Source organism: Orycteropus afer, unplaced genomic scaffold (genome assembly GCF_000298275.1).
Source record: "Orycteropus afer afer isolate SDZICR_OR568_19922 unplaced genomic scaffold, OryAfe1.0 scaffold00017, whole genome shotgun sequence".
NCBI classification, from domain to species: Eukaryota; Metazoa; Chordata; class Mammalia; order Tubulidentata; family Orycteropodidae; genus Orycteropus; species Orycteropus afer.
The window spans coordinates 12,489,831-12,503,773 of NW_006921604.1; the positions used below are offsets into that span (position 1 = coordinate 12,489,831).

The 13,943-nt window shown below is 40.6% G+C and overlaps 1 protein-coding gene across 1 annotated transcript in view; it reads left to right on the plus strand.

Annotated features, from left to right (window-relative positions):
- The window catches only part of NPAS2 (neuronal PAS domain protein 2), a 91,197-nt gene that overhangs the window by 6,226 nt on the left and 71,028 nt on the right, over positions 1–13,943 (plus strand). Inside the window, exons 3-4 of the mRNA XM_042783487.1 lie at positions 8,531–8,622; positions 13,288–13,377. Of these exons, the coding sequence (XP_042639421.1) occupies positions 8,531–8,622; positions 13,288–13,377 (182 nt within the window). The remainder of the gene's footprint in view (positions 1–8,530; positions 8,623–13,287; positions 13,378–13,943) is intronic.

Below are 13,943 nucleotides of genomic sequence, written 5' to 3' on the forward strand. Positions count from 1 at the left end.
CTGCTAACCAGAAGGCTGGCGGTTCAAACCCACCAGCCACTCCTCGGAAGGAAGGTTGGGCAATCTACTTCCGTAGAGATACTGCCTCGGAAACCCGAGGAGGGGTCGCTATGAGTCGGGTCCGACTCAGCGGCACATAACAACAACAACAACACATAACTATGACATATTGCTTGTGCTCTGTGTGTCATATCTAAGAAACTGCTGCCTAATGTAAAGATTTGTATGTTTTCTTCTAAGAATTTTATAGCTTTAACTTTACATGTAGGTATTTGATTCATTTGCTGTGAGGTAGAGGACCAGATTCATCCTTTTGTGTGTTCATATCACTTGCCCCAGCACTATATTCTTTTTGGGTTTTTTTAAATACCTTTATAAAAGTATAATACACATATAGAAAATAGGTGGATCATACCTGTTAGTTGAATTAATTATCACAAAGTGAACACATCCAGCTAGTGACCACTCAGATCAAGAAATAGAAGATTCCCCAATAGATGCCCCTTCCTATCACTACCTCTGCTTTCCCCAAAAAATAACCCCTATTCTGACTTCTGGTACCATAGATTGTTTTTTTCTCTGGTGGTCATTTGCTCAAATGGAATCATACATCATACACATGATGTTTGTGCGGTTCATCCATGTTGATCTAGTGCTATGATTAGTTCATTTTCATTACCATATAGTATTCCATTGTATGAATTTACCATTTAAATCCATCCTTGAACCTACATCTGTGTCAGGTCATCCTATCTTCGTTTTACCCTCCTTCAAACCCTTTACCTCTTAGCATTGGCCACATCCATCTTGTCTCTCACTTGCAGATGATACCAAAAAAAAAAATTTTTTTTTCAGAGAATAGTTAAGAGAGTTCAGGAGCTATTAACAATCAGGAAAGGCAGAATTCTTTTTTCCTTAACCATGGCACCAAACATAATAAAGTCAGAAATGTCAGAGTTATTGAGGAAATAATTATAGTTCTTCTGTGCTTACTGTGAGTCTTCTCTTTCACTGAGCATTTTCCTAGACAGGATGATTTCATGGAAGAGGGCATGGCTGGGACATCAGAAAGTTTCATTAACTTGTTATTCTTTCATTATTTCTTTGATAATTGTATATACCTTTTCAAAATGTGACAGTAATGATATATCCCCCCTGTTCTTTTTTTTTTCAAAGCTGCCCAGGGGAGAGTAAAGAATTTGTTAATTGCTTTTGTTAAAAGTCAGGAAAGAACAATCAAACAGGATTGGGAGAAAGTGTTGCAGTGGCATTAGATTGCCCCAATAATTTAATCAGAGGACAGTCATGTGTCACTTAAAGTCCATAATATGTTCTATGAAATAGGATGTTATGTGAGTTGGATGTTGTGTGAAATCATAGACTGTCCTGCTACTTCTTTAAGCATCTTCAACAAGCTTCATGCCTTAGCAGTGATTGTCAGCATGCTGAGAGGAATTCACTTTTGTCTTTACTCTTCAATCCACATCATTACCAATTTCTCGATATCTGATATTTGTCCCTCTGCCTTTTCATTAGCCTTGTAGCTTTGTGGAGCTGATTCTTTAACGGCTTGGAGATGTTTCCTTTGTTTTTGAGGATCATCGTGATTGCCAAGTGCAATATGCCTAATTTGCAAGTAATTTTGTTGTTGTTGTTATGTGCTGTCGAGTCGGCCCCGACTCATAGCGACCCCTTCTTGCGTTTCCGAGGCAGTATCACTACGGAAGTAGGATTGCCCAACCTTCCTTCTGAGGAGTGGCTGGTGGGTTTGAACCGCCAGCCTTCTGGTTAGCAGTCAAGTGCTTTAGCCACTATGCTACCAGCATTCACTAATTTTCTACTTTGTGTTGTTAATAACCTTTTCTTTCACTTCCAAATCAGTAAGCTTCATTTGCCTCTTGCTGCTATCACTAGCACTAGTTTGCTACATTTGGGAACCTTGATGCCCTTCAGAGTAATATTTTCTAAAGAAAATTAAACAGAGAAATAACACTATACCATTCAAGCAACACATGATTCATGACATTGGATTCTGCTTCCTATGAGTGGAAGTATACTCTGTTACATGGTAAACTTTTTAGACAGGAGCTCTGGTAGTGTAGTGCCTAAGGCACTTGACTGCTAACCAGAAGGCTGTTGGTTCAAACCCACCAGCCACTCCTCAGAAGGAAGGTTGGGCAATGTACTTCTGTAGTGATAATGCCTCAGAAACCCAAGGATGGGTCGCTATGAGTTGGGTCCGATTCAATGGTAATTAACATAACATAGTACAGTATAAACATAAGCCAAAAACGTAGACATTCATTCTGAGTATTAATGCATATGTATTATAGGTTGTGTATGTCCTGTACCATTATACGCATGGCAGCTCAATCATTTTATATACAACAGACACGTGCTGCATGTAGGAAGCTGTTGTGTTTGCTGTGTCCCATTCTCCAATCAGGATTTCTGGATTCTTTTAGAACCTTATGGGACCAAGGATGTATATGCAGTTGGACATGGCCCAAACAGACATTAGGCAGTACATGACTATAGTTATATTTCCTAAATAACATGTTAGCTGAATGAAATAGCAGGTTGGTTTGGTTGCCAAGATATTTTGCGCAAATTACTCAAACTAGGTCAATGCCACTGAGAAGCAGGACAGCTGTTAAATAGGACAGCTGGGATCAAGTTCATCAGAGTGACATTTATGCCAGGCTGTCCTCTGCAGAATTAAAGAATTGTCAAATCTGGCCTTGGAATGGATCAGTCAGCAGAAATGCAGCCTCCCAATACCACAAGTGCCTGTTTCCTTCCTCCTTTTTCATAAGACCAAGGCCTACTCTGCATAACCTGCTTAAATGTACCCAGGATCACTCCAGTATCTCACTTATCCTCTGTGATTCCATAATCAAAGGAAAGCAGAAAATATTTGGCAGATTTTATAGTGAAATACAGTGGTTAGACCAAAATCTGGAGTAAAGCAAAACTAAAACAACCCATCACTTTTCCTTTACTTAGAATCCAACTGTACATGGACTTCACTGATATAACAGGGTGGAGAATAGCAGTGATCTTCATTTATTTAGGGATCACTATGAACCAGGCATGAGGCGTTGGTGGTTCAATTCTTGCCTTCCATGCAGGAGACCCGGGTTCGATTACCAGCCAGTGTATTTCAAGTGCAGCCACTGCCCATCTGTCATTGGAGACTTGTGTGTTGCTAGGTTGCAAGTATCAGTGGAGTTTCCAGACTAAGACAGACTAGGAAGAAAGGCCTGGTAATCTGCTTCTGAAAATCAGCTAACAAAAACCCTGTGGATCTCAGTGGTCTAATCTGCAGCTGATTATGGGGATAGCATGGGACCAGCACAGGACCAGGCAGTGTTCCATTCTGCCATGCATGGGGTCACCATGAGTCAGCAATTGCTAACAACAATAAAAACAACATGAACCAGGCATTATTCCAAGGTCTGTACCTACTGTAACTCGTCACAACTTCACAGCAGTTCTTCACGTTAGTACCATCTCATAGATGAGGTAAATGAGGCACAGAGAGGTTAGGCCACTCACCCAAGTTAGACAGCCAAGAAGGTATGAAGTCTAAACCTAGACAGTTTGTCTCCAGATCCCAAGTGTTCAACCGCTACACCATGTCACTTCTTCCCAAGAGATGATTTATGAGGCTGTCATAGTTACTGATATCATAACTACACTATAGTTGCTCATTAGTGTACCAGTTTTTAGACTATTGGTTCTCAGCCTTGGCTGCCCATTAGAATTGCATAAGGAGCTTTTAAAAAATACATGTAACTGGATCACACCCCACAGACCAATACATCAGAATTTCTAGGGGTGGTACCCCAGTGGTGTGCTGGAGCCAGCTTGTACTAATAACTTGCAAGTGATGATTGTTAAATTTTCATGAGTTTTGCAAGCCAGTTGGCATCAAATTGTTGGTAGCTTACAGTTGGCCATGGTGGGAATATTTACAACACAAGAATGGGCAGATAATCCAAATCAGTGTTTTTTGATGTGGTGGTGGACAGCTTTTCACAGCATACCACTGTGTAAGGCACTCTCTGTTTCACACTGCCATAGAGTCAGATCTGACCCGTAGCGAGCCCTCCTTGGATTTCCAAGGCAATATCACTACAGAAGTAGATTGCCCAATCTTCCTTCTGAGGAGTGGCTGGTGATTTGAACCGCCAGCCTTCTGGTTAGTAGTCAAATGCCTTAGGCACTACGCCACAGGCACCTATAATGTAAAAGCTTCGGAGGAGATTCTAGTATGCCTCCAGAGTTGAGAATTGTGTATTTAGACATGCTTTCTGCCTTCATGTTAAAGGAAGAACACATGATAACTAAGAAAAGATGATTAGATACAGGCAATTATTATCATTATTTATCTCTTTCCTCAATAAGATTTCAAGCATCTTTATTAGCTTGGGAGATAAATTTTGATCCTGGAATGCATACTTATTCTCTTTGTACTTGATCTTAGCTAAAAAGCTGAGATAAGTAGGAAGTGATTCACATTTACTCTCTTTGAAGTAATAGAAATCAAAATAAGGATTTGACCATGTTTCTTGCCAGAGAAATTTTGTGTCTCTTACTATAAGAGAAACCCCTAAATTATATAAACACTGTAGCATATTACACATTCTTATCCCTTTAAATATTAGTTCTACAGGGCCAGGTTGGCCTGCATGGTCTTTAGGTTAGCAGCCAAGCAACTTTAATTACTGTGCCACCAGAGCTGCTGCTTCTTACTACTAAAGTGAAATGAAATGCATAGAGTTAAATTCATGCTGTCCTCATCCTGCATGAAACTCAAGCTGGTTTAATGTAATTTTCTCCTAACACCAAATTGCAATCATGCCCCTTCAGTATATCTCAGGGGTTTGAACCAGTTCAGTCATGGCCAAGACAATGAAATTAGAACAGACCTGAGTTTGTGAAATCATGAGTCACAGCCCTGGAATAGGATACTCAGAAGAGGCATAGTGACCACTTTCAGGAGCCTGATGCAGGAGATTGGATTATTACCAGGACTGTGGAAAGTGACACGTATTAAAAGCAGCGAGGTTGGCCACCATCTATGAGCAGGGCATGGTTGCTTCCAACTCTGCCAGGCAAGAAATTTGGTTGCTATGCAATGCACACTCTGCCCTTGTTTTCTAAGAGGGAGATTAAGTTTCTAGCAGGGGTCAACTCATACTTTTTCCCATTCAGGTTATGGTTCTGGCACACCCACGATTTACAAATTAAGATCCGTTCACATTTCACTTTGTTGGCCATGACTGAACTAAGAGGAACCTGTTTGAAGCCTTGATATGTCTGCCTTAGTGGATTAGGGGGATCAGAGGCTGCAGAATGAGGAGAAATGTTCCTGTTGGACAAAGAAATAATTTACTTAGCCAGACGATAGCATTTCTGCCTCATTTTCCTGACTTTTCTTTGACTATATGTGGAGCTCTGGTAGCATAGTGCCTAAGGCACTTGATTGCTAACCAGAAGACTGGTGGTTCAAACCCACCAGCCACTCCTTGGAAAGAAGGTTGGGCAATCTACTTCTGTAGTGATATCGCCTTGGAAATCCAAGGAGGGGTCGCTGTGAGTCGGGTCCGACTTGACGGCTCATAACAACAATATATGTGTCCCAAAAATGTACTGCTACTTGTTCAGGCATACCAGGAGCAATTGGGAGGTGAGGCACTCTGGGACACAATTACAACTTATACTATAATAGAATTTTTGTGAAAATGACTCCCATGTTTTTTTTTCCCTTACTATTTAGAAACTACTTGACCCCACCTCTTTGCTAATCCTTCCTTGCCACCCATTACTTATGATATTGGTCACATTAAATGCTCATAAAGACATGATTATAACTGCATTTACTATTTTCCAGTGTACCTGTTTTTTTACTTGCTTTGAGACATCTAATTTTTATAAGTATTGCTTTTTTTAAATGCTATTCATTGGACCTTAACTTCCAAGGAATATAATCAAGTTGTTGAAATACAAAGTAAATGAAATGGTTTCTTTCAGTATTACTATGCTGGTCTTTAGAAAGTATCAGGTAATACAAAAAAAATCTAAAAGATACTTCTGTAAAAGAAGTAGGTCATTCATTGCCCTTTGCTATTAAGGTGACTCAATTTCTTTCTAAATGAAATTTATTTCCAGCTCCTGGAAGGACTCCTCTGTTGAACCAACGATTAAGCTACAGTTTGATCCTAGTGTCCAAAACTATTTTACAGAGGAGTGTATGTGTTGGGAAGAAGGAGATGGACATTTATAGGGTTAAATGATGGATTATAGAACAGACTATCTTTTCTAACTGTTCAAACTGTAGCAGCCATTTAATTAAGGCACTGGGAGTTTCACACTCTTTCCTTGCCTTGGCTGACACACCAGAAGGAGCTGTGGCTGCCTTTGCTTCCCATGATGCATTTCTCCACATGCATCGTTTGGCAGCATGATGGCACCCAGCACTGTGAGGCCCCCTGCCACACTGGCCCTTGTTAGCAGGTCCTTGTTCAGTGCCATTTGCTGTTCACTGACTGAATGGTAGGCATGTTTCCTTTCCTGATTTTCTTCCTGTGTTACTGGAAAGCTATTAACAGCTCTTTTTTGCTCCTTTAAAATCACAAAAGACAAAAATCCAATTTCATATAGTAACAGCAGCAACTTGTTCTCTCTGAAATCTCAAAGAAAGATACCTTCCCCCTAGAGCCGAGCATTAGAGGGAATGGTGGGTGATTGAACAAGTGAAGGTTTATAGAGTCGCATGTGCAACATAAGCCTTTCTCATTTTGTGTCTTCGTGAGTAACTGCCAAATGGTAGAATGCCTTCTCCAGACTACATGTGGGAGCTCTGGTGGTGTAGTGCTTAAGGCACTTGATTGCTAACCAGAAGGCTGGTGGTTCAAACCCAGTGGTTCAAACCCACCAGCCACTCCTCGGAAGGAAGGTTGGGCAATCTACTTCCGTAGTGATACCACCTCGGAAACCCAAGGAGGGGTCACTGTGAGTCAGGTCCCACTCCACGGCACATTACAACAACAGACTTCATGTAAGAGAGATTACCAGAAGTTCAGGGTCATAAGTTTCCTCTAGTTTAAAGTTTATAGATTATCTGCCTGAACAATTTGCATTCTCAAGGAAGTTGTTAAACAGGTTTGTGTTATTCTCTGAGGTGTAAGTCATACGTATTTAGGTTTTCCTAACACCAAGAGTATGATCCCTAAAGAGATCGATTACTGTATAAAGTGGAATAAAATAGTGGTTTAATATGGAGGATAAAATGAAGGAAAAACAAATATTTCAAAAGCACCTTTGAGCTACCTATAATAATCTTGTCAAAGATAATTCAATAATAGAACAAAACATTCTTTGAAGAATATAAAAGAACTAGTGTAGTTAAGGAGTCCTGTGTAGGCCATAGATTATTGAGTTTATAAACATGGATAATGTCTTTAGTACGAGGTACATAATAGATTAACCCAAAAAAATAAGCAGCTAAAAGAAAAGGTGGCCATCAAGTCACTTCCTGTTCATGGCAACCCCGTGTGTGTCAGAGTATATGTGCATCATTTGGTTTTCAGTGGCTTATTGTTCAGAAATTGATCACCAGCCTAGTCCTTCAAGGTGCCTCTGAGTAGACTTGAGCCTCCAACCTTTTGGTTAGCACCCCGGTGTGTTAACTATTCATACCACCCAGGGACTCCAAAAAGCAAATAAGTAGTTTGTTGTTATTGTTGTTGTTGTTGTTATGTGCCATCAAGTCGGACCCCACTCATAGCTACCCCTCCTTGGGTTTCCAAGGCGATATCACTACGGAAGTAGATTGCCCAACCTTCCTTCCGAGGAGTGGCTGGTGGGTTTGAACTGCCAGGCTTCTGGTTAGCAGTCAAGTGCCTTAGGCACTATGCTACCAGAGCTCCCACTGAGTAGCTTAGTCTTTGTATAACACACTATAATTCAGTACCTGGAAATACTGAAAAAAAAAATACATCACATTTTGCATAGACATTCACTACAAGCCTAAGGTGTTTCTGAGTTTTGACCACCATCACCAGGTAGAAAATCTTAAATCTCTGAAGTGTTTGGCTTCATCTTGATCATGAAGAAGCAGCTTAAGAAGATGTCAGCCCATCCCAGTCTTTGTTTTTGTTGCTTAGGTAAGTGGCAAATGCCTAACTTGAATCGCTGGTGATGGTGTTTTGTCACATAGAAACTCAAAGTTGTGCCACCTACAAGTGGCAAGTACTATACCCATGCAGAGGGTGGAGTTCTCTCCTTCTAAAGCCTCATTAAAGGCATGTGAGAACATCAAGAAGTATTTTTAAGCATATTACATCTAAACTTACCAGTCCTGAGAAATCAGGCTTAATACATTTCCTTATATGGCTTCTTTAATTAGACTACACTGAAGGTTAGATGGAATTACATAGAAATAACGTGTGCTTCCTTTGTTAATTCTGATTTCTGGGTACAATTGAACATAAAAATTTTTGTTTTTGTTTTTGTTTTTCAGAAGTCTCAGCGCAAACGGAAATCTGTGACATTCAACAAGACTGGAAGCCTTCGTTCCTCAGTAATGAAGAATTCACCCAGCTGATGTTGGAGGTGAAAATGCACTTTCAAATTAGCATAATCAGTTGCAAATTAAAATGTGGCTACTTGTTCCAAATATGACCCTGTGCCCAAAGTAAACAACTATTTTTGACCAAGGAAAGAGGTCTTGAAACAGATACTCAATGGAGGCTCTGCATGCTGTTCCTTATGTTTTGGCTACCGAGTTGGGTCGTGTAAGCAGGAATCCTCAGCTGCGTATGGTAGTGTGCTGTCACTGCGGTCACGGTGAGGAGAGTCCCCTCATGCTCTCCCAACCAGAGGACACCCAATCGGGGTGCCAGGAGAGGGTGTGTGTAGTGGGAGGTAGTTGGAACAAGAGGAAGGAGGGAAGAAAGATTACATCACCCTGCACTATCATTTGGCTCTCCTGTTTAGAATGCAATGATTATATTATTTTCCCTTGGTATAAACACATTTTAAAGATAAAAATCTTTTTTTAAAGTTATGCCTTTAACGTGAGCTCATATGACATCAGCATAACTTGTGTGTGACAGCCATAAGTGCATCCTGTGCCTCTCCACCCAACATATGCTCTTCCTGTGCTGAGTAACAGGTTCATGTTTCTTCCTTTGGAAGGTGCAGTGCTGGTGCTCATCCTAGGGCTGTATTTGTGAAAGCCTTGTTGACCTGAGACAGTGGGTTTCCTCAACATCGTATATTTAGACATGGGTGAAACTGTTCAGTCACAGATGAGGATTACTCTTGACAGAAACGTCCAACCGGGTCAGAGCATGACTTCTAAACCAGGAATAGGGCCAGTAGAGCACTTTGTCTTGGAGTACAGGAATGACAGTGGGGCTGGATGTGGAAGGAGCCTCCAGATGTGCCTGTGTGGGCACTTGACCGAGAAAGGGAGAACCTGGGAAAAATGGTTCAGAAAGAGGAAGTTAGGCACTGGCTTTGTGTCAGTAAGTTACTGGCAGGGTTTTTGGAGATTTGTTGTTGTTATTTGCCATCGAGTCAGCCCATTGAAACCTGTCAGAGCCAGAACTTGATGGAACTGCCTTGTTTTTCCAGGTCTCACAAGTATGCCATCTTTGACAGGGTGCAGTCTTAAACCACTTTTCTATCACTCTCTATTAGTGGGAAATATTTGAGTTTTCCTTTCTTGACAGGTTTCTGTCTCACACAGATTCCAGCTTTTCTGGATTTTACTGTATCTTTCTACGTCTAGTCTTCGGTGCCTATATAAGATTAATGTAAACTTCAATTTACATGGATTAAATATGCATTAAACAGAAAGTACTTGAGTAAGAAAATGCCAGAGTGAAGATGTCCAAATATTATGAAATATAAAAGCATTAATGAACATTTGCATAAAATGAAAGATACTTAAATCTACATGTGAACTATATTTAAAGAAAATACAGAACTTTCTCCAGAAGCAATGCATTTTAAGTGTGTTAAATTTAGAGCAGTTTGTGGAATACAATGTTGAATTAATGCATCATAATGCTACTTTACATAACTCATTTTAGCTTTTAATTCTTATAGGAAAGTAAGTAAAATTCATAACCCTTTAGCATCCAGCTTTTTTCTTTTTAAAGAATCTATAATTAAAAATAAAAAAATTTTTCCAGTGACTCTCAAGGTAGCAAAAGTACCAGTTACTTACAGAACTTAGAAAAATCATATATAGTAATAAAAGATTTATATTGCTCAAAAACAAGGTTTTCATTTACCCATTTACAAATGGGTAAATATTAAGGCTTAAAGTCAGGACTGAGATTCAGAAGACTGGAATTTCTAGAAAAAGATTATTTTAGATTGGTATGACTAGGAATAATAGATATGTATTCTTTACGCACTTTCCCCTGCTCCCTGTATAGACTCCTCGAAGCAGATCTAAAGGGAGTCACACTAGATAAATGAATTCGATATGGAATTAAATCTGCATAGCTAGATGTGTCTTCTAGGCGAACTGAAGCTTTGAGTTGCCTGAGAAATCCACTAACTGGTGCTTTTGATTTCTCTCTGACTGTATTAGACTTCTATCCCAATCTGTCCTTTATTCAGTAGGCACAGATGCAGCGATGAGTAGCTAGTGCTTCCCAGTATCTCCTCCTCCATGGTGTGAGCCCTGGGTGCTGCCCCTCTGAGGGGCCATGGTGTTATTTCCCATTATAGAGCTTCTTCACAGTATGTGCTCCATGCCAGCTACACAGCCCACTACTTTCTTCAGAGCCATTTCCAAGAACATGAGGAATCCAGGTATCATGCCTTAGTAGACCAGAATGTTCTCCTTTTAAATGAGGACAGAACCAGGAGAGAGCTTATCATGCCCCAGGGAACTGCTGGTGCCTTTTGGGTGCGAATCCCTCCTTCTTCCCTCTTCTCCCAAAAGGCACAAAACCAGACTCTAGGAAAACACATACAATTGTGAAGCTTGAAAGAACAAAAATGACTTTGTTGCAGACCAGCCATGCTATGAAAATACCAGCTTGTCGCTGGAAGCTGGTGAAAATTGTAGCAACAGGCATCTGAGCAAATAGATTCAAAGGAGAGAAAGCTCTTCTTGTCCAAGAATTAGGGAGCTTGTGGTAGTTCTGAAGTGTATTCAGAAAAGCTCCAGTGATCTCTTCTTTTAGCCCAAAGATTGTCCCAGAGAATACAAGGAATTTGACAGGAAGGGCGTGGCTTCCTGTAAAATTCTGCACTTTTATAGCTTCTTTGGTCGCATCCCTGAAGCTCTGGGCAAAGTCACCTTTACATGGACAGGAGCGCATCACTTTGCAATCATGTTCTGTTGATTCACTCTTCAAGGATGCTGCTGGGACTTCCCAAGCCCAGGCAAGTGTTCTTCAAGCAGTGACTCAGTGCAGTTCTTGTACATTTGATGGAAAATGCCAATGAGCTGATGAAAAGTTATCTTCCATCTATAAATACCTTCAGCTTTTTAACACCCACTTGCTTTAAGCATTCAAGAGGGACCCAGACTCACTGTGTGTGCGAGAAGATAATTTGTATTACTCTTGTTTTCCCAGCCTTCCAATCTGCTTTTTCCAGAAAGGTTCGGCTGACGTCATTAACAGTGCTCCCACCCCTAAAAAAGGATTCACCTCCAGGAGGGCTGCAAATCTGACTTAAAAAAAATTTATAAAAATACTTGTGGGAAAAAGAAATAAGAGATACTAGGATGCGCCTCTTTGCTCACCATATCCCATAAATGGAATCCAGGCTTTCTCAGGCTCAGTGCTGTGAACATTTTGGGCTAGATAATCCTTCCTTATAGAGAACTGTCCTGTGTATTATAGGGTATTTAGCTGCATCTCTAGCCTCGACCCACTAAATGCCAGGAGCACCCACTGCCAGTTGTAACAACCAAAAATATCTCTAGACGTTGCCAGGTGTTCCTGGGGAGCAAAATTGTCCCCATCTGAGAACAACTAATGTAATCCAAAAAGATGAAGTCCATTTAAGAAATATGCTTTAATATATTTTGCCATCTTAAATCTTACAGTATATCAGTATAAAATAATAAATGAGCCTAGTGGTAATTTTCCTGGTGAAAAGAATTCTCTACATTTTTGTGCTTTTTAACAAGTCTCTCCTCCGCAGTTAATAGACTGTTTTCTGATTCCCACCACAGTGCACTTCACCACACCCTTCTCCATTAAAAGAATGTATGCACTCTTGGCTATGCAGATTCTTAGTAACACCCTAGAAAGATGTAGTTGAGAGCGTACAGAATGTTTCCAGGGCTTTCTTAGCACGTATTTCAGAGGGTTTTTCCCCAAAGCAAAACAATTCACGGATTTCAAAGATATAGTCGGTAAAACCGTGTGATAAGCTTATAATGACGGTCCACTTGAGCATGTTACTCCCTCAAAGATTTATGTTCCAGTGAGGCAGGCTGTGTTTCTTAATCTCTTCCATCTCACCAGTGCACCCTGTATAGCCACTTGCCAGTGTGACCCCATTCTCTGCTGAATGGCATGGCCTGAATTTTAGAAATCAACTTTTAGTTGTGTCTTATGAATGCATCATGAGAATTAGATCATTAACACCTTACACTGTTTGTGTTACGAGCACCTAGAACAGTGTGCCTAGCATATAGTATATGTGCTTGGTAAATACTTTGAAAGAAAGGTCTTTTTTAGACATTCTGAAATGCTTATGGATCCAGTTGAGTTTCACAGGTCCAACCCCCTTTTCTTTTTTTTTTTTCACTTCTGTGGAATACTGTGAAAGTCTTTAAGAGCAATGGCTTTCATAGGTATTTCCCCTAATGCAGTGGCTATAGGCAAAGATCTACCTTGGCTAACAGCCAGACAAAGGTTTTAATGCATTTATTAGTCGTGATAATCTTTCTGTGAATGTTTATCGCTGAACTCAAAGTGATCCCAAGGGATGGGGAGCCAGGACCATGAGATATTGATGACATCTTTCAAGGATCTATGGCTGCATTTTGTTTTATGATACCAGTAGGTAAAATTTTTCACTCTGCCTTTTAGTGCTTCTACAGGCTCTCTGCCTGGGCTGGACAAATTCTGTGTAAGGAACCATACTGTGTATAAGCCAGCAAAGTGCTGTGTGGTTATTCGTGGAACTATCACAAAACAAAATCAGGGTGGTAAAGTGGGGTCCTTTGCCTTGGTGGCATGCTCCTCTGTAAAACAGTTATTAAAGAGCTTTCAAATGTTGTATTTTCCACAGGCATTAGATGGCTTCATTATCGCAGTGACAACAGATGGCAGCATTATCTATGTTTCTGATAGTATTACACCTCTCCTTGGACATTTACCGGTGAGTTTTTCCTCTAGTGGCCTTTTCCTGTACATGTTACTATCTTTTTCTTAAAAATCAATTGAGGTATTGGGGGTGGGGTTTATGTTTGAGAAGGGGATAAGTTGGGGGCGGGGGTAAAGAATGCTGAGGAGCTCTGGTGGCAATGTTGTTAAAGCATTGGGCTGCTAAACAAAGGGTCAGTGGTTCAAAACCACTAGCCACTCTACGGGAGAAAGATGAGGCAGTCTGATTCCGTGAAGATTTACAGCCTTGGAAACCCTCTGGGGCAGTTCCACCCTGTCCTAAAAGTATCACTAGGAGTTGGAATTGACTTGATAGCAGTAGATTCAATTTTTTAAGGAGTGCAGAGTCCAGGAGGATAGGACCAGACTGGAGGTCAGGGTCCCAGGGGTAGTCCAACAAAGGCATGAGCTTGACCTGGAACAAACTGTAGTTGCTGTTGTTAGCTGCCATTGAGGTATCTCTGATTCATGGAAACTTTATGTACAATAGAATGGAACATTGTCCAGTCCTGCGCCATCTTCATGATGCTTGAGTCCACTGTGATTGCTGGGTATTTTGAG